The 25987-nt window shown below is 39.7% G+C and overlaps 1 protein-coding gene across 1 annotated transcript in view; it reads left to right on the top strand.

The window, feature by feature from the left end:
- The window catches only part of LOC117828050 (CUB and sushi domain-containing protein 3-like), a 293307-nt gene that overhangs the window by 264153 nt on the left and 3167 nt on the right, over positions 1 to 25987 (top strand). Inside the window, exons 53-68 of the mRNA XM_034705024.1 lie at positions 219 to 413; positions 1428 to 1601; positions 3470 to 3643; positions 7913 to 8086; positions 8698 to 8883; positions 9856 to 10029; positions 13738 to 13920; positions 14092 to 14268; positions 15952 to 16131; positions 16483 to 16656; positions 16955 to 17128; positions 20952 to 21025; positions 22128 to 22239; positions 22338 to 22517; positions 24265 to 24324; positions 25106 to 25264. Coding sequence (XP_034560915.1) covers positions 219 to 413; positions 1428 to 1601; positions 3470 to 3643; positions 7913 to 8086; positions 8698 to 8883; positions 9856 to 10029; positions 13738 to 13920; positions 14092 to 14268; positions 15952 to 16131; positions 16483 to 16656; positions 16955 to 17128; positions 20952 to 21025; positions 22128 to 22239; positions 22338 to 22517; positions 24265 to 24324; positions 25106 to 25264 — 2550 coding nt within the window. The remainder of the gene's footprint in view (positions 1 to 218; positions 414 to 1427; positions 1602 to 3469; positions 3644 to 7912; positions 8087 to 8697; positions 8884 to 9855; positions 10030 to 13737; positions 13921 to 14091; positions 14269 to 15951; positions 16132 to 16482; positions 16657 to 16954; positions 17129 to 20951; positions 21026 to 22127; positions 22240 to 22337; positions 22518 to 24264; positions 24325 to 25105; positions 25265 to 25987) is intronic.

The following is a 25987-nucleotide window of genomic DNA, read 5'->3' as shown; positions in this document are numbered from 1 at the left end:
ACTTGTTTGTAAGCAACAAATAATGACTGACAGACATGCGTTGCCGGTATATCATTATATAAATTGAGTCATTATTATGACTCTGGGAGGTATGTTGCAGTGGCTTAGCTCTACTTTCAGACTTCTATTTTCCATTTCACACTGATTTTATAATGTTCATAGTGATTTTCAAACAAAGCAAGTTTTCTAAGGATCTGGTTATTTTTTTTTCTCTGTAGTGGTGGTGTGCCCCAGCATTGGGTCATTTTCTCTGGAGCACGGTCGCTGGAGGATTGTCAATGGCTCGCACTACGAATACAGAACCAGAATTGTGTTCACCTGTGATCCTGGATACTACAGATTAGGCCCAGCCCACATACAGTGCTTATCCAATGGCGTGTGGAGCTGGAGGAATGAGAGACCACACTGTCAAGGTGAGCAACAAATAATTTAAGGATAAACACACATATACTGTAAGTGTTCAGATCCTGATGGATTAACTTCATTCAGATTAATTTGCACAAAGTTTGTGAGCCAAGAAATTATTTACATCACGCAGCCTGATGCTTTCATTGGCACTTATAATATACACAGTCTGAATAACAGATGTGAGTGGAAATGAGCAATATATGTATATCAATTTGATTTCCATTTGCAGACTAAGTGCTATCATCACATGTGTGCTAACATATGCAATGTGGCAACTTGACTCAAGATTCAACTTCAACATTATGGTACCACAGCTGGCTTTGTCACTGCTACTTATGAAGGATCTTAATATTGCATACAGAAGTATACAAACACGAATGATGTCCAAAAGTAGTCATCGCTGTACACAGTTGCAAATGCATGATTCTTTTCAGTTAAGGGTGACACACCAAAAATAGCCGTTTAGAGCAATAAAATAGGAACTTATTAACTATATCCTAAAAAAACAGGCATTTCACAAGGTAACACTAACTGTTGTATGTAATCATAAGTACCACCCCATTAATTAAATACTGACACAATAACAGATGTTTTACTTCTTGATGTTTCTTTAATTTCATTATTTTAATGTTATCTATATTAACTGTGTTGAAACTTATGATAACTGAGTCAGTTATATAAGTTATTTAATGGGTTCCCGGAGTCCATGTTCCAACCTGAAAGAGTTGCCGTCAACATTTATTTGTTATTTCTTCTTCCTGGAATTACTTGACATTTTGAATTAATGTCATTTTTCTTTGAAAATGTTGTGACATTTGAAAATGTCCTGTCATTTTCAGTCATTTCTGACGATGTAGAAAAAATAAAAATTGGCACCAAATTTGTGTGATTAACAGCTTGCCAGCACCGGTAGCTTTCCTCACTGAAAGCAATGAGCTCTGCCAGCTCCTCAAATTAACTTGCTGCTAAATTGGTGCACAAGTGCTTTTAAATTGCCTGTGTCTGCCTGTGTGTTTCAGTTATATCCTGCGGTGAGCTGCCATCTCCGCCCAGTGGAAAGAAGATTGGTACTCAGACAACATTTGGTGCCACCGCCATCTTTACCTGCGAGGCCGGGTTCATGCTGGTGGGGTCAGCCGTCAGAGAGTGTCTGTCATCTGGGCTGTGGAGTGGAACTGAAACACAGTGTTTAGGTATGCGAAGACTAGAATTAATAATGCATTCAACAAGTCTGTCCATACTATGTATGTCGTTTCCTGACTTAAATTTAGAGCTTAGTACATATATTTCATTGTTGAACACCAACACACTCACATGCACCTAAGGTTGACAGTTAGAGAAGTTTGCAGGATTCTTCAGCTCAATCTAATGAGGACAGGTATCAAAGGTAGGAGGTGTACATACCCTCAACCTTTAGTCCAGCTGCACAGCTGCTTCTCCTCGGCCTCTTGCACCTCACAAGCAAGAATATCACAAAGAAGCTTCTGCTGTGCTTTCAGTTTGAATGTTCATTTTTTTATATATATATTTATATACAGGCCAAAAAAAAAACCACCCAGCTACTTTCTACTGTCAGTGTGCCAGCCAGAGTTAACAGATGTTATGACACGGTGCTGTCACTTCCTCGTGAAGCCTCAGTAAAAACATTGCTTCCCAGAATATTATACAGGCTGAGGCAGAGTTGAGATGCAATTTTCAAAGAAAAAAATTTCAACGACACTTAACCTAGACTGATGAGGAGGCATCATTCTGTCAAAAAAGGAATGAATCGTGCTCCAAAAAATGTGCTATAAACAGCATTTTTGTTTCATAACTTATCCTTCAAAACATAATTGTTTTAACCTATTTTGCTTGTTTAAATTGCAAACATCTGCATACATGCACACATTTTGAGTTTACTTGTACATATTGTGTTGTCGCCAAAGTGTAAACAGTTGAGTATTTGTTTGTATACTATTTGTTTTTCATTATAAGGTATTTGCATGACACCTCACTGGAAACAGGTCTACTCTGTAAAGTTACAAACTAATGTCCTTACCTAAACAAATAACTTTCTGCCACACACACAGGAAAGTAAAGTGTGACTCACTTGAGGCGTGCCCTTAACTCCGGTAATCAACACTTCAAAGACAGTGTGAAATGACAAAGGTGATGTTAGGCAACCTTTTCTCTTCTCGTTCTCTCACACCTCCCTGGCTGCCTTTTGAAAGTGTTAGCAATTGCTGACATCATGGCCAAAGTGCAGGTTTTATCTACTGTAAAGAATTAAATCAATACTCAATCTAAACTCTGAGAGAAAGGTACACATTTCCTCTCGACTCACTAAATCTACTGACATTAGCACTGTGCATCAGTCAGACATAATGAATGGGATCAGAGAGTATAATGGCACACAAATCATGTCAGTGAGCTGTTCCCAGGTTCATATTTTTTGTGGATGTTATTTAAAAGAACAGAGGCATCTTTATTTCACAGTTAGATGTTTTGTGAAAATATAACAGGCTGCAACTGACCATCTGGCTTCAGCATAAAAGTCAGCTGATCCCATTTATGCCAGAGCGACTGATATTTTGTCAAGATGGAGAATGCTCTCACTTTAATATTTCATGGTGGGTTTCACAAGAGTCTCATGTTTCATATGCAGGATAAACTGGATCATAAGATGCAGTGGCCGACTTTTACACCCTAGCAAAAGGTTCCAGCAGGTGTTTAACTTTTTGATATTATAAAAAGAGGCAAAGGACTCTCTGTTCAATCTGCATGGCTGGTTTAGAACTCCCAGACCTGATTAAAATGTTTTTGTTTTGCTGATATTGTCCTTGTATCCCTAATAATAACCCGGGGAAAATTCCAAATGCAAGGTTAATGCAGGATTTTGATTAAGTCCAAGGGCTTGTTTTGGAGGTAGGTACAGAAGAGGAGAAGCAAAGCCTTTGGATAATAGGTAAACATGGTTAAAGATGCAAGGTTGGTATAAATACAAAAATTAGTTATAATCTGTACAATGATAAAGGTGTCTTTAACATATTCTGACCCACCTGTGTCTCTGTCTGTCTTTCAGCCGGCCACTGTGGAATCCCAGAAGGCATCGTCAATGGCCAGGTGATTGGGGAGAACTTTGGTTACCGAGATACGGTCGTGTATCAGTGTCTGCCCGGCTTTCGTCTAATAGGCTCATCGGTTCGGATCTGTCTCCAGGACAACCAGTGGTCTGGACAGCTGCCTGTCTGTATATGTAAGAGAAAGCACACTCTTTGATTTTATTATTTATTTAACCATTATCTAACCAGGAGTGAGGTCTCATTGAGATTAAAAATAGCTTTTTAAGACTGCCCCGAGCAACACAGGCAGCAGCACAAAACACAGCTGCAAACATACAACACAATGTACAGCAGTTCAAAAGATAGAAGATAAATTAATAAGTAAATAAGATAACTAAAAAAAACATACATGTACAGTCACATATATCTTTTTTTGTTCCAAGCCTTTTTAAAATACATCAAAATTGGCCAGACAAATCAGAGATTACACATTTACATAATTTGGCAGCTGATTCAAAGAAGATAGAGCAGCATGAGCTCCCTCTTCCACAGTTCAGTTTGGACCTTTAGGAGGAAGAAGTGCTTAAAAAACACAACTACAGGTTCACACTGACTGTCTAATGAACTCAATCATATTAGCACACATCTCTATCTCCTGAACAACTTGTAGTCTAGTGTTGGAGTAACACCCTGGACCTCACCGTGGACATACCGCGTCATCACTGCCATTGCAGCTTTGACCCTCAACTTCCAGCATTGCTGTAAGATGAGCTCAACTTTCATTCTGGTAGACAGCACGACATGTTGAAAACAGATGGTGCCAGAAAGAGCTACTGCTGCACAGAAACTGCACATTGTTGGCTTTGCTCAGAAAGACAGTTAGAACTCAGCAAGGAAATCATTTATTACTGAAACCAGACCAAGTTGAAAAGCAAAGATAGTTTACCTTGTGTGTGTTTGAATGTGTTACAAATTCAAAAAAAGTAGAATAGTGTTGAAATAACTTCTCTACACATTATTTCAAATACATAGCTATAAAATACCTTTTTTCCCTTCTAGAGACCCCCTAAAACAGATCCCAGTGCAACATGTAGTCCATATTTGATTTAAGGAAGGGTGTTTGGGGGAGACAAATGCTTTCCACTTCTCCAACTATTGCTCAAATTGATTAATACCTTTAAAAATATGTTATTAAATATGTATAGAAATTAATATTTGTTTGTATTTATTCAGTTTATTTTATTATATTAGTCTTCTATAGATGGGGTGACTGACATTGGATATTATTTTGTTGTCTGCCTATCCAGTTGTTTTATTCTTTTTATTCCAAGTAAGTATTTAGTTATTCGTAGATGAATGTATGACCCACATTTCCGTGTGCTCTACCTTTTAACCTGTTTATGCCGAAAGCATGCGGGGAAACAAACTCCTTAGATTCAAAAGTAGTCTTTGTGTTTCATATCTCTTCTTTGAGCATGCAGATGATAAATATAGAAGTTGCACAAACATTTGAGGTCACAGTGTATTGATACCTTCCAATGTCTTCTAAATAACACCTACAGATATCGATGTCATGTTAAATAGAGGGAATTTCCGCTTGAGATTTTCATCAAGTTATCAGCATTTGAAGTTTGGATATTTTATCGGTCCTTGGAGTGGAAGAATCAATATCATACATCTCGCAAATCACTCTGGAGGCACACAAATGAAAAAGGCCTCATGTTTGACAAATAAAGATTTACTATGTGGTACAATATTTGTAAGGTGTTTTAGTGGAATTGGCATTTGGAGGCAACAAGATTGAGACATGATTTAGTTAAATAAATCAGCCTAAAAGTGGAAAACTGCTTTGGTGTAAAAATCTTAACAGTCTTCAAGAACAGCAGTAAAACTGTTCAAAGTAGCATGGTAAGTGGATTTCAGTGAGAAGGTTAGCATGGCTTTCTTTGATAATGGAGGAGTTTAACAAAGAGATTTGAAAATATAAAGTCCTGTAAAAGCTGGTAAAGGTAAGTTCTATCTCAACTACAATGCATTACATATTTTTCAAAGACAAACAAGACAAGACACGACTTCCTCTCGTTCTTTGTGTTTACCCATCCCCTTTATAATATCATAAGACCAACAATGTTAATATTAGAACAAGTTAGATAGGGATATAAGTGCAGCAGAACTAGAGATATCATCTTCTGTACTCAAGTTGATATTCCCTCCCTCTGAACTTAGGCCTACATTACCCACAATGCAGCCACACTGTCACAAGCTTTGTTGAGAGATCACATTGTGTTATGTTCAGAAAAGTTAATGGAGCTGCAACATGTAGTTGAGTGAGACAAAGATGTCACATCAGCTTTTTTCTAAATGTTGAATTCAGATGCTGACTCAAGTGACACCACCAAAGATATTTTTTTTCAGATTTTGTGCCGTTTCACATAAGTAGTAGCACTTTCCATGACTGTTAGAGAAAATAGGGTGTAAAAAATAGTTGTAGTTCAACATACCTCAAGTATGAAGTTATAAAAAAATGTCTCTCATTTGAATGTTGTTTAAGTACAGAGCACCGAGCTTTCCACCAAGGGAGTTTGTCTGCTAGAGCTGATAAACCCCAGCCAAATTTCATTCAAGTGTGGATAAGTCGAAATAAACGTTTCATTCAAGAGTGATCCAGTCTTTAGTACAGTTGGCAAAAGGCTTCAGAAATGTTCATTTGTTGCTGCATTCATGCAGTCCTTGGGTTCTTTAGATTCATGCAGCAGTCCTATACAAAGGGCCACAGGGTCCAACTGTCAGCGTGGTCTAGGTGAGATAAATAGCTGTGCTTAAGAATAAAAGACAAGGCTCTGACATGTTCAGACTACTGTGAACATTTTCTAAAATTACATAGTATGAGTGTCCTGAATGCTGCAGCAGTCTGGCAAGGGTAAGGTGGCGATGATGAGTGCCATCTCAAGCCAAGCACGCGGATGCGGTTTACCGAAAGAGACAGCCTGTTTGTTGCTTAATTTAGAATCTTGTTTTAAAGATGATGATGGTGACGGAGTGTCCACAGTTCTGCAGCAGAGTCACTGTTCTTTTTTTCTCTCTATTTCGAGTAAGACCCTTCCAACAAATATGAGAGTCTGTTTTTAACATGTTTGTTAAAAATGTGTTTGTTGTTACAAAATTATGTTTGCATCTGTTTTTTTCTCTACTATGTTGTTTTTTATTAGGATAATTTATTGAGGTAAATCATTTTACAGTCAAATGACACTGTAATAACAGAGATGAGAGGCCCTCGTAGAGAGACGCAAACAAAGAATGATGATGAGAGTGTGTGTGTGTGTGTGTGTGTGTGTGTGTGTGTGTGTGTGTGTGTGTGTGTGTGTGTGTGTGTGTGTGTGTGTGTGTGTGTGTGTGTGTGTGTGTGTGGCCAGAGGGCATGCTGATGGTGTCAGGTAAATTTATATCTTTCATAAGTTAACAAACTTCCGATTTTCACAGATTAAGGAAGAAAAATAGTCTATGGCTGCTCCTCCTTCTATCTAACCCTTACTAGTCTTGATCAGGCCTCCTCTGCTCTCTTAAATTCTCATGTTTCTCTCTAGTTTCCTCTTCCCTTTTTCTCCTCTGATCTGTTCTGGTCTTTCCATCTTCTCACCTCCCTGTTAAGCATTAAAAGGGGTGAGATTGAGAAGCAGATGAGTGGGGCTGGCGGTTACTGCAAACTGCCTGTTTACACAAACATCAAAGGGCTGGCGTCAGCAACAATGAGGGCAAGGGACACATACAAACTTCTAAGTAGCCCTGGTGAAAGGAGTTAACAGGCTACATAATTATGATGCACAATGGCAAACAGAGGACACTTAATACCAACAATGAGGATGGCAAGATCTAATAGCTTATAAAATAATAACATTATATAGGGGTGCCAGCTAGCTCCTCTCAGCTGTCTGACATTCTCATAAATATTTATGACTGACTTTCAGAGAGTCATACTTATCTGGCCCAAGTATGTGCTTGTGATATTTTATTTTATACAATGATCTATACTGCTCTGTATCATCTGAAAAGTATCTGCAGATGACTAAGACATTATTTTCCAGCGAATCAAGTGATTATTTTTGACCTATGCTACTATAGAGGCCAAAGTGTATGGACTTAAATACAGAAACATTTGAAATGATCCTAGCAAATACCCTGAAGTTAAATGTTTTGATGTTTACAACTATTTGATCAAATTGACAATTGATATTATCATTTAACCCTACAAAGGTCAGCTAGCCTGATTCTCTCTAGCTTGCCTAGCCAGTGCGCCAATTAACAAGTGGGTACATTCAGATAAAATAGATATTAAAACAAACGTGTCATACTGTGTTCTTTTGTGTCCATTGGGAACTTCTAATTTGCTCATGGGTAATTAACACTCAAGTTTATTTGAAACTGAATGCAGATATGTATACTAATAATTTACACTCTCTTCCCAGCCATCAGTTGTGGCCATCCAGGAAGTCCCATTTATGGTCGTACGGTCGGAAATGGCTTTAACCTCAACAACGTGGTCAGCTTTGTTTGTAACCGGGGTTATGAAATGGAGGGGCCTGCACGTGCTCAGTGTCAGGCCAACCGCCAATGGAGCCACCCGCCCCCAACGTGTAAAGGTGGGGAGAAAAGTTAAGTGTATTCACCCCTAACCTTATTTACCCCCGTTTTTTAATACCACCTCAACTCTTCTATATATTTACTCTTATGCCTATCAGTTAAGCAACATCTCTATTTACCCATTTACTTTTTATTTCACCTCAATTCTACTTCGATTCTCATTTAAAAATACATTTAATCATAACCTTTGAGCTCATTTTACCCAGACAAAAAAATGATTTGTTATTTTCTAATGTTTTCTAAATATAATGAAGTTTTGAGGTGGATTCAATGCACCACACCCCTCTTTTGCTCTCCTAGCTCCAGCCTTGAAGAAACAAATTCAAAGTATTAATAAAACGTAATAAGACTTTTTAAGTGCTGGATCCAGGACATAAACCTGCTTTCATTGTTTTTATTCATCCCTTTTTAACACAAGTTTTTCCCTCTTCACCCCACTCCCTTATTATGTCCTGTTTTATTCAAAGCTGTGATCCTGGTGGAAAACTCTGGGAAAAGGACGAGAGGGGAGAGAAATGGCCCTCTCTGGTTTATGCCAAATAACACATGCTTTTCTTTATTTTGCTCTGTGTGTTTGTGCGTATCCCACTGTGTCTCTCTCTGTGTATAGTGGTCAATTGCTCTGATCCAGGCATCCCAGCCAACTCCATCCGGCAGAGTAAAATAGAGCATGGGAACTTTACGTTTGGCACCGTTGTTTTCTACGACTGTAACCCAGGATACTACCTGTTTGGATCACCTGTACTGACCTGTCAACCTACTGGACAGTGGGACAAACCCCTCCCTGAATGTATAGGTAGGCTTGATGCATGTTCTTTAGTCTTTTTAGCAACGGTTTTTGTTTTGTTTTTTCAGATAGGCCTTTATTATGGTAATATAGTCATTGATTTATCTGGCGGAAATGATAGCCCCAATTGTATCAACTGTGGCATGCTAAGTAAGCCAGGCTGAATTAGCATAATGAGTTTGTTACTCTTACCTGCTTTTAATTTTATCTGACTGACTTTTGAAGGAGTTCCAACAGTTTGTATATTCTTTTAATGGCTACATAAAGGATTTTTTGCAAAGACTACAGACAATGAACGCCAATGTCTCTGAGTCTGCGCTTTCACATATACCAAGACAAAAATAATTGCTAGCTTTGACTAGCATTCCACTCTGAATGGCTGTTTATAATTGTAAAGTCATGATTTTTGAAGCAGTTTATGTTTGGAGAGACTAGGATCACTGTATTGCTTGCATGTGTGGCTTTATGAGGGTTAATACAGATATCGTATTGGTATCTGAACAACTCAACTGACATGTTTGCCAGATTCCACTCGAGTGGGAAAAATTACACTCCAGAAGTGCTAGCTATCAAAGAAAAAATGATTACAATTTAGCCTACAACCACACAAACAGATCAGGTTAGTTAATATGCTGCTTGACCGTGCATGATTAGCCATTCATGCCCACGTCTACAGATGAGAACCTTTACAGACAACAACTACAGCTAACCTAAGAGCATATAAACACTCACTTTTTTATTCCATTTCCCTACATCTGTGTTTTTTGCCTTTGTTCATGACAGCAGCCACTGCAGCTCTTTTGAGTTAAAATAAACTGTGCATCCTTCTTCATCTCTCTGTTTCTCTCTCTGTTTCTCTCTCTGTTTCTCTCTCTGTTTCTCTCTCTGTTTCTCTCTCTCTCTCTCTCTCTCTCTCTCTCTCTCTCTCTCTCTCTCTCTCTCTCTCTCTCTCTCTCTCTCTCTCTCTCTCTGGGTCTCTAGTTGTAGATTGTGGTCATCCCGGCTCTCCCCCTAACGGTGTGCTGAGCGGAGATAAGTTTACATTCGGTTCAACGGTTCGATACTCCTGTCTGGGTGGAAGACAGCTGAAAGGAGAATCATCCAGGACTTGTCAGCTCAATGGGATGTGGAGTGCCCCCATGCCCTTCTGCTCTGGTAACCATTTTAACCTCTGTTGAATATACAGTCTTCGTTGCTCACCATGTTCGGAAGAGAGATGGACAGACAGGGCTTGTAGATGAGAAACGAGAGATCTAAAACATGGACTCGACAGAGTGTGGAGCACTTCATGCCTTTACATCCTGCAGGCCCTCTTCCTTAACCCTTTTAAACTCAGTCAAAGGGTTAATGGACGGACAGAAGGAAGGGTCAGAACATGAAAGGAGAATTTATCAGTATCAGTCTGTTAAAAGGGCCCTGAAGCATAACCTCCACCTCCAATTAAATACACCTCAGCCCTGCACCTTTAGCCGTGTCCATTTCTTTTCATGTTTCCTGTTTTCAACTATTTGCACACAGCTTTTCGGTGTTATTTCAGAAAGTTGAAGCAATCATTTACTTTCTTGAAATGTTGAATCCTTATATAATCCAAATATGTGTCTCTGGCTCTTTCTTTAGCGTTAGCTGTATTGTCTTTTTGTCTTGTGTGGATTCAAAGACAATATTTTGTGCCATAGGGGCACCACCCTCATTGTTCTGCAAACAGCCCTACACAAGCAGAATTCCTCCCTGCTGGTTCGACTTTATATGCATAGCTCACCACTTATTGGACTAGATTCTCTCTCCAGACAGAAAGCCTCCTCACCTTCCATCATGTATAAACAAACTGTCCGAGTTATAGGGTCCTCAGATGGCCGGCTCGGGACATGATTATGGCTCTGCAGACTGAGAGGCTCCCAGCAGCTGCTTATATAACATACGGACTGAGAGTTGACAAAGAATACATTGTTATTTACAGCGATTGCTTGGGGGGAGATGCAAGGTGAGGGAGGGTAATAGTTTATGAAGCTGTGATTCATGCTTTTTACCTGCCAGGTCTGTACCACAGCCCCGCACAGATAAGAGTTCAGCTCATGGAAAGAAGTGCCAGGTCTGCAATTCTGCTCCTCCACTGTTGATAAGCAAATGGTGTTCCTGATGTAATGTTGGTTATGCTTCCACATTTTCATTTTGGGGGAATAATATATATTCATTTTAACCTTGTAGGTGCAGCGGTTACTGTGTCTAGACTCCAAACCTTAAACCAAATTCCTCTAATGTTTACTCTATTGGGTATTATTCAGGGACATTTGTCAGAGCTGACTCCCACACTTCAACTTGAGTCAGGCTTCACGTAAGTTATGAATGCACTGTAGGTTTTGAGTGCTGTGAATCTGACTCGGGAGTAGACTCCTATATAGAGACTCAAAAGGAAAAAACATCAGGAGCAAGGTCTACGTTTTTCAGGTGAATTTGATGAACACAGAAACAAGCTGCAGCAGCTTTATGCTTTAACATTTTATTCATGCAATTCATGCTTTGAACAGCCTTGATTCTGACCGTGATTAAAATAAATTGGTTGCATAGCATTGAAATTAAAATGCTTCAATGCTGCGTCATTGTTTTAGTCAGTAACTGCAGTTTGTTGATGCAGATTTTCAATGTAGCCTTCTTCAAATAGTAATCTTTTAAAAAGAATTAAAGGAATAGTTTAACAATTTATGAAAGACGTTTTTGTTTTGCGCAGAGTAATATTTGTTAAATAAATATGTTAGTGTAGCTTAGCACAAAAATTAACAACTAAATGAGAAAGCTACCACTGATGAGCCTCGGGTAGAGCAAATCCATTTAGCAGAATAAACTCATCAATTAATCCTCTTTGTTTAACCAATATGAAAGGTTATTAAAAAAGAAATAAAGATATGGTTCATGATTTAAGGTCTTGCTGTCTCTGTGAGATTGCCTGGCAACTAGGTGAGACCTTAGGAGGTCATAACCTCAGAGAAATCACACATTTCCATTTTTCACTTCTTCAGATTTGACAGTTAGGTATAATGTGTTAACAAGTGACCTTCAAAGGTGCAAGTACGGAGATGTTGTGTATTTGACAAAGCCAGCCTTGCTATTACACTCTCCTTCCAGCGTTTATGCCAGAAAGGCTGGAAAGGTAGGTTCATACTAAAAGGAGAGTGTTAGGCAAATAGATGCGTCTTAAACCATTGTTTTAGTCTTTGGTTAATGCAGAATAATTTGCTGCTAGTTTAAAAACATCCCTTCCTTTCCCAGCTACCTACAGTGAGTCCCAAATCAGACAGGTGAGAGTTTTACAGCTTGTACTATTATAAACCAGCCTTTTGAGATCTTCTGCAGACTTGACCAGAAGAGCTCCAGCTCAGTAACCCCAGAATCCAGCCAGGCCTGGGTACCAAATCTTTCTCTCAGATAGTCGTTCTTCTGTCTGTCTCTGAGTATGTGTGTGTGTGTGTGTGTGTGTGTGTGTGTGTGTGTGTGTGTGTGTGTGTGTGTGTGTGTGTGTGTGTGTGTGTGTGTGTGTGTGTGTGTGTGTGTGCCTGTGCGCAGATGTGTGTGACCGATTAGTGGCTGTTCCAAAGTCACCTGAGGGAAACGACTGAGATTAGTTTCCACAACACTCACTCCCACAAACTGACACACACACACATGTGCACACACATCCAACTACACACACATGCACTGGTGACATCAGGTAGATTGGTTGTTCTCTCCGTTGAGACCAGATACACCCGAGGGTACATGATGACTTTAGAGCTGTGTGAGTGTGTGAGCTGTGTGAGAGTGCCCAATGGGAGCTGTGCAGATTAAAGTGTAGTGACTCTGAAGGTTTGTATGTGCGTGTGTCTTTGCCCTAACTGTTTTTTATCTGCTCCCAATTTTCAAAAAACTAAATTTATTTAAGTTGTTATATTCCATTTCCTCACTCTCCAAAGTTATAAAAGCATATTAATCTGTATGAGAACATCTGAAAAACGCGGCCTGAAAATCCTGAGGTGTGTTGTGTCTGTGTTACACATAAGCTCATTTTAGCAGCAGGCCTCTAGTTATGTTGGGTGTCGTGCAAACAGAGCAGATGTGAAATAAGGTTGTCAGAAAGTCGAGCTACAAGGTTAAAAAATATTTTGTTGCACACCTTGATTTTAGATAAATATTGAATTTGGAAGGAGTGAATCATCTTTTGTTTATTACAGTAATAATGCTAAAATGTAAACTTTGTGTTCTGTTATTAATATACCACTATATAATGTATTATATATATTTTATACATTATAAATTACGTTTTTTTTCCTGAATTAATTGCTTTGTCTGTACATGTGAATGACAAATAGTGTGTTTGTGTGTACATGTTTGAGTGCATTTTCCCTGGAGCGTGCTCTGTCTGTCAGGCCGAATTTGCTGACCTAGCTGCTCTGCAAGGGCAGAGCAAGGATCACACAAACATACTGCTACCCCTCTACCCAAAAGTACACACAAACACACACTGTTAAGAAGAACACATGCTCTCTGTCACCAACATGTGTGTGCAGTCTAATACAATTTGTAAGCATGTTTTTTATACTTGAGTACTCTGAAGACATGGTTTTCATTAAAATGGAAGAACATGAAGCCTTCCCGATGCTGTATCAATTAACCATCAAACATAAATGTATGCCATTACCTTTGTGTTCCGATCACTCTTTTTCTTATTCATTTGTGCTCTATTTTGGATCTACATTTCAAGAATTTGATGTAATTTAAAGGTTTGATGTGGATTCTGTCTTGGTACATAACACATCTGGTTGTTTGTCATTCAAGTATCATTATTGTGATGCTGAGATACCTCATGCTGTTGCTTTGTTTCTCTCCTTGTAGGTGACACAGCTGGTTCCTGTGGCGATCCTGGCATTCCTTCTCAGGGCTCGAGAGAACAAACAGATTTCAGGATCCGCTCCAAGGTTCACTTCAGCTGCTCGGAGGGCTACGATCTGATCGGTTCTGCAGAGAGGATGTGCTTCCCTAATGGGACCTGGTCCGGCACGCAGCCCTTCTGTAAACGTAGGAGGACACTTTGACTTAATCTATACCAACCCAGCTCCTTGACACTTATCCAGTTATAGATCCACCCATGCACCGCAGGGTCTCCTTATATAACCACAGTCATAGAGCTGGAACTCATTGAGATGCACGAGGCTTCCTCTCTGCTCATTCTCTCATGTTTCCCCGCAGCTGTCCAGTGTGGTAACCCTGGCACCCCGAGTAATGGCAGAGTTTTTCGTTTGGATGGAACAACCTTTTCTCACTCTGTCATCTACTCCTGCATGGATGGTTACCTGCTCAATGGCGCCACCACTAGGCTATGCCAGGCCAACGGGACTTGGACAGGAGCACAGCCCAACTGTACCAGTAAGCTACTGTTGTAATAACTGCATGGTGTATGGTTTATAGATTATAGATCTGTTTATTGCTAAGCTAACAGTATCTAATGCTCCATAAGTAAACACAGTCATAAGTTATTACCAGAGATGTGAACCCGCACTTAAGGTGACTTAGAGGCTAAAGAGCAAACTGTCAGCTTTGTATATTACTAACCATATATAATCTGAGCATTAAATCCTTGATTTGCAATGACGTCAAGTTCTGCGACCCATAAACATCCCAAACTCCTGATATGTGATCCTAAGGTTCTCTCTGCAGCCTTTTGCGACCCTATTTTATGCTGGGTTTTAAATATTTTTGTGACAGTCTAGGGTCTGAGTAATGAAGTCAGCCTCAAATCTTTGTGCCCCTGCTATACAGACTTTATAGGGTGACATGAATAACCTTGATTGTTGTTTACTTAAGCTAATTTGCTTTTTGAGCTATGTGGGAATATACCCAAGAGTAAATAATCATAAAGTATAACAATTTGTTCCAGTGCAGTATGAAATGTGACCCCAATCATGGTTAAACGGGTGTTAATCAGTGCTGCATGTTCCACAGATGACACAATTTGCATGCAGAAATAAATACAACAGCCATAGTGGCATATATCTTACACCATTAACATACAGTAAAGCAGCAGAGTCAGTAAAAATGCCTTGTTGAGAAGTATTGACCAGAAATGAAATACACTTATCTTAGAACCCCACGTAAAGAGGGATGAAGCAGGTTTCTTTATTTGTGGTTTTACTTCCATCCTTACGCTCACATAGACACATGTAAACACACAGAAATGTGCGTGAGTGTTTTTTAAACCAATAAAAGTGCTAAGAGGCACATGAAAAATATCTAAAAGTCATAGAAAAATACCTGCCCACTCATCATTTTATTCCTTGTACATTGTAACTCCATTACAATGTTTCCAGCTTTCTGTGACATATTTGCTGTGTATGCACAATGCACAAAAACAAGTTTTGAAAGATCCAGCTGTCAGACACCAAGAGATAGATATGCTCAGATGCAACATTTCTTCAAAATTGGTACCTAAAAAGGAAATAAAAAAGAGAATCCCCTAACTTTAAGAAAAAGCTTTGACAGGAGTTTACCCTGGATCTATTAAGGGGCATGACAGCACCTGAGGTGGGTTTAAAAGCATTTAAACTGCTTATTAGGCTATGAAGGACAGTGCTTTATTAGTGTCAGGGAAATCCTCATGATCCTTATAAGAGCCTGGGGAAACCTTGGGCATTTTTAATAACAGTGTTGTTTCATTCATGAGAAGTCAGTGGCTTTTCATTTTCCATTTTTATTCCCACAACTACACAACTACGGATTACACAGATACATGTAAAAAAAAAGAGTAATAATGATTAAATATGCAGCTCTAGTTAAGCTATCTTTCTGAACATAGCAGATAAGTTTCAACAGGATTGGTTTACAAAAAAGTTGTGAGTTACAAAAAATAATTCCATATATCTAACCGAAAATGTTCTCTGTCTTTGAAGCTCTCTATCTCGTCATCCTTTGAATAATCTTTATGAAAAATAGCATATGTTCATGATTAATAGGCAGATTAAAATTCCACAACATTTCATTCCATAAATTTTGCTATATAGTGAACTTAATCTCCATTTTGTCTTTTCCACTCCAAACTCTCCATTTCCACAGTGATAAACTGTGGGGACCCAGGAGTGCCAGCCAGCGGCCTTCGCTATGGAGAAGACTTTACAATCGCTCAGAATGTTTCATTTCAGTGCCAACCAGGATACAGGATGGAGGAAGATGGGTCACCTGTGAGAACATGCACCCAAAATGGGACGTGGAGTGGGAATATGCCCATATGTACAGGTGATTAGATGATTCAACTAAAAACTCTGCTACAGACTTAATAAGCACATATCTGTAGTAGACATGATAGAGGCTTCGTTTTATACTGGCAATTAATTTTAATTGTGAAGCGCTACATATCACAAGTCACATGAAATATCCTGGTACTGCGATAATTAGTCCAAACTCTGTTAACAGGCCTGATTGAAATGTCTCCTCCTTAATCAAACTGTTCAATTTTAATGGCTTAAGAAATTATAATTAGCATAACAGTGATTTTGGCAGAAACATCAGAACCACCTGCAGTAGCTGGAAACTATCTCAGTCTCTCTCCCCCCCCCCCCCCCTTCTGTCTTTCTATCTGCCTTGTAGCGGTGACCTGTCCGGCACCCACTGCTATCAGTAACGGGGTTCTGCAGGGCAGCGACTTTGAGTGGGGCAGCAGCGTGAGCTTCAGCTGCTCACCTGGATATGAGCTCTCGTTCCCAGCTGTCCTGAGCTGTGTGGCCAATGGCACCTGGAATGGCATGCTACCACAATGCTTACGTAAGAACACAAACACACACATTACTTTTACACACAACTGCAATATTCATACAGAGAGACAGGATTTGCACAGAGCTATTGCCAGGCTCAAGCCCCTTCTATTATTATTCTGTACTAAGCAACAGTTACAGTCAGAAACAACATCTACATTTGCCCTAGCTATGCATGAGGAAAGAGCTTGTCAGTGATGTTTGCAGCTTTAATTTATGTGAATTTATGTGTTTTGCATGAGGAAAGAGCTTGTCAGTGATGTTTGCAGCTTTAATTTATGTGAATTTATGTGTTTCTTTGCGTCCAGCTAAATTTTGTGGTGACCCTGGTACTCCAGTCGGTGGTTTCAGAGAGGGGCGGAGTTTCATCTACCAATCAGAAGTGTCCTTCAGTTGCGCTACACCTCTCATTCTGGTTGGTACATCAACCAGACTCTGTGAAAGTGACGGAACCTGGAGTGGTACACAACCACGCTGTATAGGTAAGTTTACTTTACATTTTACCTATGGTGCCAACAGTTAGCAGGGAGTCACTAGAGAGTTTACCAGGAGTAGATTTATCAAGGAGTCACTTGGTAGTCAGTGGGGAGTCAATAAGAAGCTAACTTGGAGTCAACAGAGAGTTAATTAGGAGTCACTAGGGAGTTAACAGGAAGTTAATTGGGAGTTAACTTTGAATTGAAAGAGTCCCCAGGAAATTTAAACTTACATGAAGTTGCTTGGGGTTTAGCAGTTAGTAATTATAAGGTAAACAGGAGTTTGATAGCGTTTTAACTGGAAGCTAACGTGGAGTTCCTGTGGAGTCACTAGGAAGTAATTTTGGGAGTCCATGCACCATCCATCTGGCTCTTGTGAATTGTTGGAATGGCAGTAGAGCGAAGTAGAGAAGGCCACACATCAGTGTTACTAGTGTTTGGGTCTGTCAGTGTTCAAAACACTTCAAACACTTTAAATATGTGCTAACTACATAAATGAATCGTGAATTGTAAAGTGTTTGTTAACACACTCAGTAACCCAGTAACTACATGTTGAAATCATTATCTGTGTAAATGACACACAAATGTACCTCTAAATAGTTTCTAAATGAGTTACTACTACACTAAATTATCTTGTAAACCACTGACAACTCACAAAGTGTGAAACTAGAATTATTAAAAACATGACAAATCAACTTTTTAATCAACAATAAGCATTTAAAACTATGTATATAAATAACACAAATACATGGTAGTTGGGGAACTATGCTTCTTGGATGATGAATTAAGCATGAACTGATGCTTTGGTGATGCCTTCAGGTGCTTTGTATTCCGCAGTTATTCAAACGTATTTTTAAATAAACCTTGTTTTGGAAAAGTTCCCCAGTGTGACATTCCACCAAGTCTCCAGCTTGTTCAGAATACATGAAAACCCTGCACCAAAACTGGATCTAAGATTTTACTGATTACCGTTAAATAGTTCCTGACTACATCCTTAATCATTTATCCCCACATGGGCTGCAGCACATCCTGCTTTCCCCAGGCAGAAGTGTCTTGCCTACTTCAAAGCCTGAGTTAGAATTAAACGGCAGTGATGGTTAGCCCACGAGAGCCTCCAGACTTTTGAATGATGTTCTTTTTGGAGGTAAAATAAGTTGTTAAAGTGGTAAAATAAATATGTTTTTGATTGTTTTTTCATTCAGCTTTGTAATTTTAAATGTGTCAACTTCCCAAACTAAATGCCTGTGTGGCTTTGGAACTTCTGATACACATTATTTAGTTTATATCAACCGTTCAGTTTATTATACCCGCTCTGTGGCTCAGTGGGGAGCCTGATGTGGTGTTTGATACTCCCAGGCCAAATGATCGCAACAACTAATGACCCATCATTATGGTGTTGACAGTCACATTGCAGTTTACTCATGGGGTCGCAGAGCAGAGCCACCACTTTTCCTTCAAAGTTATAGACTCACTGAAATGATAATGAATAGTGACTGGTTGCTTATCTGAGACAATCTTGTAAATGAACAAGGAGCCTGAGAGGGACGGTGCCTTAAAGGATGCGTCAGTGTTTCCAAACTGACTACTGCTGCTGTTCAAGTCTAAAAGTTAAGAGTCTAGCATGTAACGAGGATCAAGTATTTACATTTTCATACGGAATAAGTTAATAGTGCAACCTTGTGTTAAGATAACTTCAGGTACATCAAAAATTGTGAATAACTTGTTGGATTTGTGGATTTAAAATTAAAACATGAGCTGGTTTTGAAGTTACTGAGGCATTTCTAATCTTGTTTGAAGCTGCTTTGTAAAATGAACAGCAATAAAAAAAAAAGGCAAGGCAGTGAATAAAGATAGCCAGTGAATATAAATGTATATTCAGAGGTAGATACCATGGTGTCAAGACATGAGAGACACTGACATAAATAGACGTGATGTATGGAAAAGACACGTGAAGGAAATTAGAATTATGTAATCTATCAATATATTTTAAACAGTTAATCATTCCATAGAAAATGTTGGTGCAAAACTATATCAATCAATAAATCAATCTTTATTTGTATACCCCAAATCACACCAAATGTTATCTCAATATGCTTTACTAACAGAGCAGGTCTATACTGTAATCTATGTTATATTATAAGGAAAGACCCAACATCAAGACAGGATAAGATCCAGTCCCATCTTACATTCAGGACTCAGTCTTATCCCATCTTAATCCACCATGAGGAGAGCACTTTGCAGCATTTAGCAAGTTACAGCGGCAAGGACAAACTTCTCTTTAACAGGCAGAAACCTTGAGCAGGACCAGACTCATGTTAGACAGCCATCTGCCTATCCTACTATATACCACAATATACAAATATACATGGGAAATAATAATAATTGATTTTGATGCTTTGCTTTAAGGGTGCATGACTATTAGCTTAACAAACACACTGTGCTTGTATATTTCTTGGCTCAAAGAGAAAAGTCTTACAGGGTTACATTTCTGTGACTCACCTAAGTTGTAAAATAGACTCAATGTAATGAGCACTGTCTTATATTTCTGGTCTTTAAAGTAGGGAACTTATTCAGCAACGACAGAGAAAGTGCTTCCTCATAAGCGAGACACCACCACCCGCGCTCGCTGCAATTTAAGGAATTTTGAAAAGCTGTCAGGAACGGGAATCCACATCCAACTTCAAACAAGCTGCTGCTATCTGGGGATTAAAAAGAAAACGAGAAGGGATATTCAGCACACATTACAAATGATCCCACTGGGTCCATACAGCAGCACATGTGATTTTTAGAGCACCACTTCACAGGTCTGATTCTGAGCAGGTGCTTAAACATCAAGTGTGGTAATGAATTGTAATAAAAGAGAGCCTTTGTGGCGAGAACAGACACTTGACTGTTAGTTCCTACATACCAGTGGATAAAGCATGCGCATGCGTTACTTTAAAGCTCCTATAAAGTCCCATGCTCCTGGTGGAATTGAAAATCAAGAAATGGAGGGGCTCTTCTGAAACGTTACCTCACAGGAGTAAATAATCAATACATAAAACTCCTGGAAAATAAGTCTTTCCCGGTTTCAAAGTCTGACTATGAAACATGCACAAGCTTACACACAGAAATAAAGTGCTGCTTTGTTTTCTTCTATGATAGAAGTGAAGTGAGAAAGTAATGTTGGCTCCCTGTGTGTGCTCGGGTGATTTATTAGTGTGTGATTGCAGCTGTATGTTAGCGTGTGATGTGTATTACTGTGTGACTGAAACAGAATGAGTTTTGAGCCCAAGCAGCCTGCTCTTTAAATAAGACAGACGAGGGAGGGTGGGAGGGTGGGGTGGGGGGTGGGGGGTGTTGGGAGGAGAGATATACAGTGACATGGGGAGATAGGGAGAGAGAGGAAGAGGGAGCAGTTAGAGAGAGAGAGAGGGGCGAGTTAGAGGGGCGAGAGAGGAGAGTGAATCTGTCATTTCGGAAGCTGTATTGAATCGAGCTCTGCGTCAGGATGTGCTCTACATGCTGATGTTCCTGCCACACACACACACACACACACACACACACACACACACACACACACACACACACACACACACACACACACACACACACACGCACACACTACTCTCTCAAACACACTCTGAAAGCTGGCCCTGCTTCGTTTTCTGATAAAGCACTACTGCCCCCTGGTGTCCTCCTGCACATACATACCCTGCAGTTACCATGACAACAGTGGAGAGGAAAGGAGAGTTGAGAAGAGAGGACAAATAATGCTGCCATTAATTTATCTTTCTTTTAGATTTTGGGTGTAATTACTTAGAGGCCTGTGCTGTTCTTTTTTTTTCAGAACCTACCAAAACCAGCTGTGATAACCCAGGAACACCTCGCTACGGCTCCTTAAACCGGACATTTGGCTTCAAGGTAAGATATCTGTGCTGACAAACCTGGTTCTATATGTACTGTCCTATTAGAGCAGCATGTTAGATACAATGTAGCTACGCAATGCACCTCCTAACTAAGACTGAAAATGAGGGAGTAGAAGGAGGGAGGGTAGACAGGGAAGAAGATACTGCAATCTTTGGCAACTGTTTATCAAACAAAGTATGGCATTTGAAATGTCAGCTTTGATTTTACAGATCAAGAAAATAATAGCTGTGGCCTTATTTTTCTAGAATGGACTTGTGCAACCACAAGAATCAGCTACCACAGTATACCAGGGAGGTAACAAAACCCAGCCTCCTGAGTTACTCAAAGCTACGCTTTCCCAGCCAGTTGTTTGTAGGTTTATAGCCAGTGCCAGGTCCCAGTGACAGATCGAAATTAATCTACTCAGAAGTACCTCTCCACTGTGGCTCGGCAACTATGCACTGTCTACAGGACGGAGGAGTGGGAGGAACATTACTGTAATAGTGGGAGATAAACAACAGATTTGACAAACCCCCCTCTGCTGAAGTTGTGTTCGCTTCTGCTGAGGTTTGGAATGCATGTGAGTGCAGATCAAGGACTTTGGATTTGAATCTCTGTTTCTTTGTTGTACTTGCCTACAAGTACAAGTAAGGTAGCTATTTCTTCATGGTCATTGTGGAGAGGAGGAATCACTCTTTTTATTTGATAACTCACTGACCAATGCTTACATAAGAAGTGTATCAAAAAAGGCTTGAAAAGACAACAAACTAATCTAATTTGCTGAACGCTTTTCATGATCCTTGACATTAAGTCCTTATTTTTACTTTTTGTACTTTCAATGTGCTCAGGATTTCAAAATATAGTGTGATTTATCGTAAAGTGTTTAATGCATTTTCAGTTATTGCTCAGTCATCACCTATAGTACATCTGTGTCTACTTATTTCACCAAGGCCAGCTCATTGAATGCTCTCAATGAATAAAGAGAAATATTATGCAAATGATGTTTGCATAAGCATGTTGCATTTATTTACTGTGAAGGCAAAGGTCCCTGCAGGTATTCAGAAATGTACCAGTAGATATGTATGCTTGTTTTCTTACTCCTATTCTCTCTCAACAGGTGGGGAGCGTGGTGTCATTTCAGTGCCAGCCGGGACATTTGATTCAGGGCTCCACCTCGAGAACCTGCCATCCCGATCTGACATGGAGCGGCGCACAGCCGGAGTGCATACGTAGGAAACATAACTCCTCTTGACTTGTTAACTTATCACCTGTTTATGCTCTGTCTGTCAGACCCTAACTCTTCCCCCCCACCCCCTGCATCCTCCAGCTCATGCTTGTAAGCAGCCAGAGAGCCCGCTCCATGTGGATGTGGTGGGGATGGATCTGCCTGGTTTTGGCTTCACCTTGGTGTACAGTTGTCAGCACGGCTACTTTCTGGCAGGAGGTTCTGAGCACAGAGTGTGCAAGAGTGACGGCACTTGGACGGGGAAAATGCCTATATGTCGAGGTAAAAATGAAATCTCATCTATCTTTCCATCTATGATATATATGCACTTGATTACATGTTGTACCTGGAAAAATTACATATTTATGATCAGTGTAAGTAAACAGGAAGGAGGCTGTGTCTCTTGCTTTATGACACTTCATTTTGAGTAGGCTGAGATTTTCTGGCTGGCCGGTCAGTCTTCTGGCAGCTCTGTGAAATAGAGATAACACAGTATCCCATGGTGGTGTTTGATCCTTCATTAGATGAGCCCGGTCAGACCCTTTTAGGTCAGGTTATCAATTCATCTCATCTCATGGGTCTATTTTTCTTCCCCCTCCAACTTTACTGCAGCTCACATTGACAGAATGATTGCATTGAGCTTAAAGTGTGACCTGTTGAACCCTAACAGATGTCTGCTGGATATAACAAACTTACAAGTCAAGCATAGAACAAACAGGGAATATAAGAGGGTCAGTAAGGGTCCAGGGAAAATTCTCTGTGATCCCCAGGTTACAAAAATGTGTACACAGCACCATGTATAGAAATCACACCTTTACCTCAGATGATTTTTGCTATTGGTGAATATGCTCACAATCTGGATGAGATGTGGAGTGTCTGTGTTGATTGAGATCAGCCACTCAAGGAGTTTTCATGCTTTTTTGTTGTTGCTTTATTTATCTTCAATCCAGTCCCTTCTTTTCAGGTATTTATCAACCCTTGACCCTTGCAGACATAATACAAACTACCAAAGACAATTTTCCAACAGAAAGTGCTCAAACTATACCAAATCAACCCCACCATGTTGTCTTTCAGTAGCTGCTGTGGAGCTGTCATTCATTTCACACAACCTTCAAGCAGATGGAGGTTGCTCAGCTGCTTTGGATTGAACCTGGTCAAGTTTATTTAAGTGCTCCTTATCAAAGTTTGTTCAGGAGTTGGGATTGAAAGTGCTTTTCTGAGCTTGGAGAGAAAACAATAACACCCCATGTTCCATTTGGTGGCAGTTCAGCAGCCTTTGATTTCAACCAAAAAAACTTCCCTACATTTTTTTTGCACACAGTGAGCCATTCTACTCATCAACAAATGTTAATGATGAAGTTCTGACTCCACTTTTTGCACAAGAAAAAAAAAAAACAAGCCTCAGCCTAGAATTAATTTCACCAAGGCTGATTCAACCCCTTGCCCTGAGGTGGCCTTTAAAATTGGAGCACTCTCTGATCCAATTTGAGATTCCAGCACAAAAAGCCCCTCTGTCTTTGCTCGCCTCCCCTTGTTGGCAACAATGGCTGCATGTTGAAGCGACGAGAAGAGGCTGCCCTGAATGGTCAAACCCAAAGTGCCTCAAGGCCACTTTTAAAAAGATCTAATATGTGCTTCAATTATCGGTCAGGAACTCTATTTGCATTACGCTGCCTACAAATAACCATTAAAGAGGTCTATTTTGGGTGACCTATTTCTAAACACATTTCACTCATTATTCTCAGGTGTGACTAATAGTCACCAACACTGCATTCTAATCTGGTGATATAAAGTGTGCACTCCCCTGCATAAAGCTGCTTTCTGGGGATTTAGGAGGAGGGCTCTGTAGGTTTAACAAGAGGCAAACATTTTAATAACTTCTCTGACTGAGTCCCCGCAGCTCTGCCCATGTGTTTTAATATCACATTATCTTTTACTGTCTTCCTTCTGTGTGTGTGTGTGTGTGTGTGTGTGTGTGTGTGTGTGTGTGTGTGTGTGTGTGTGTGTGTGTGTGTGTGTGTGTGTGTAGCTGGAGAGAAGAAGAAACCTGTGAAACCAGCAACAGGGACTCCCAGCCCCAAACTAAATGGTCAGTTCTTCAATATTTCTGTCTTCTCCAAACTCTTGCAGTTGTTATTTATTGTTGTCTGTTCTTGACTTTCCAGTCTCTGTTTTTCTTTTGTTTGTTTGTTTTTTGTGACTGTTTTTGCCTTTAATAAATTCTACCCTGCTCCTCTCCCTTCTTCTCTGTTTTCTCCACACTGTTGTTCTTCTTTTGTTCAAGTTGATTTTTATTGTTCTTTACTGCTTTCCAGTGTGAATAATTTATCTTTCCTCACCGCTCATAGAAAGGTGAATTAAATACTGTGGTGTTTTCTCAAAGCTTCCACTCTTTTCAGTCCTCTATTTGGTTGGATTTTTGTAATCTGTCCTTTTCTTGTATGATATCATGTCTCTAGGCACAAGTTCCTTACCAGGGAGCAAGTCTTACATAACACTCTAAATTTACATGCAGTATATTGGCTTAAGGTTACAATCCTTGGCAGTTTTCTTTGAGAACAACATGGGATCTTGATCACAAAGGATAACACAGGGAAAACAACAACAAATCAATGTTTGCTTTGTTTTTAAAAAGACATGGCTTAATTTAATGTTTTTTGTTTTTAGTAAGGCATTCCTATGTATGCTCTTTGTTTATATTTCCCCTCTATTGTGTGCACATCTATTTAAATTAGTTGTATTATATCCCAGTCTGCTCTTATTTCCTCTTTATTCTGCCATGTGCCATTCTAATGTGTTACATTGATTTCTATCTTCTTGCTCCTCCTCTTGTTTCTATTCTAATCTATTGTGTTCTGTACGTTCTTTAGTTCCAGATGACGTCTTTGCTCCTAACTACATATGGAAAGGTTCCTACAATTATCGTGGGAGGAAGCAGCCTATGACACTGAGCATCACTAGTTTCAACTCCACATCAGGAAGGGTCAACGTTTCCCTTAGCAACGGCAACATGGACCTTCTCCTATCAGGCATGTTGGAGTAATGATAATTTTATCTTCCATTTGGTATACCTATATAGATATTGAATAGTGTTATTTAACATAAAAGGATATCTTTAGGTTATATAGCACATCATGCAGTACACCATGATGCTAACACAGTAAACACAAAGCTGTGTGAGTTTATGCTCAGCTCTTACCATGAGCCTCTTTGAATCACTGAGCTGTTTTCTATCTCTGTCTGAATTTCACGGCTTTACTCGAGCTACCATGCTTTTCTAAAAAATTGTTACTGTGTTTCCCCTCAAACTCACACATACACACATTCGCACACAGACCTCTCAGGGTCCTACAACAGAGTCAGCAGGGGGTTAAGAACTTATTAAAACACAAATCCTGTTGAAGCCAGAAGTGGCTCCTGGAGTTGCAGAGAGCACAAACCCCATATCACAAAAGCATGCAGCCATGAGACTCCTAACACGCATCTTCTGGCCCAAAGGAGCAGCTTTAGATCAATAACAGCTAAAGCAGCTCTCACAGGCAGGCAGCAAAATGCCATAGCCCAGTTGCATGGTTTTTGAATGACTTCATTTGAAGATGTTTTCTGAAATGTCAAGTTTTCAAAGCACATTCTTTAGTAACAAACATGTTTTCAATTTTTCTGAGAACTGAATAATTAGATGATATAAATCTTAGGTCATTGCACAAAGAAACTAGCTGTAAACAAGATGTGTTCAACTTAACTTGTATTTC

Source organism: Notolabrus celidotus, chromosome 16 (assembly GCF_009762535.1).
Source record: "Notolabrus celidotus isolate fNotCel1 chromosome 16, fNotCel1.pri, whole genome shotgun sequence".
NCBI classification, from domain to species: domain Eukaryota; kingdom Metazoa; phylum Chordata; class Actinopteri; order Labriformes; family Labridae; genus Notolabrus; species Notolabrus celidotus.
Note: the sequence above shows the minus strand (reverse complement) of the source record. Positions and strands in the feature narration are given on the sequence as shown.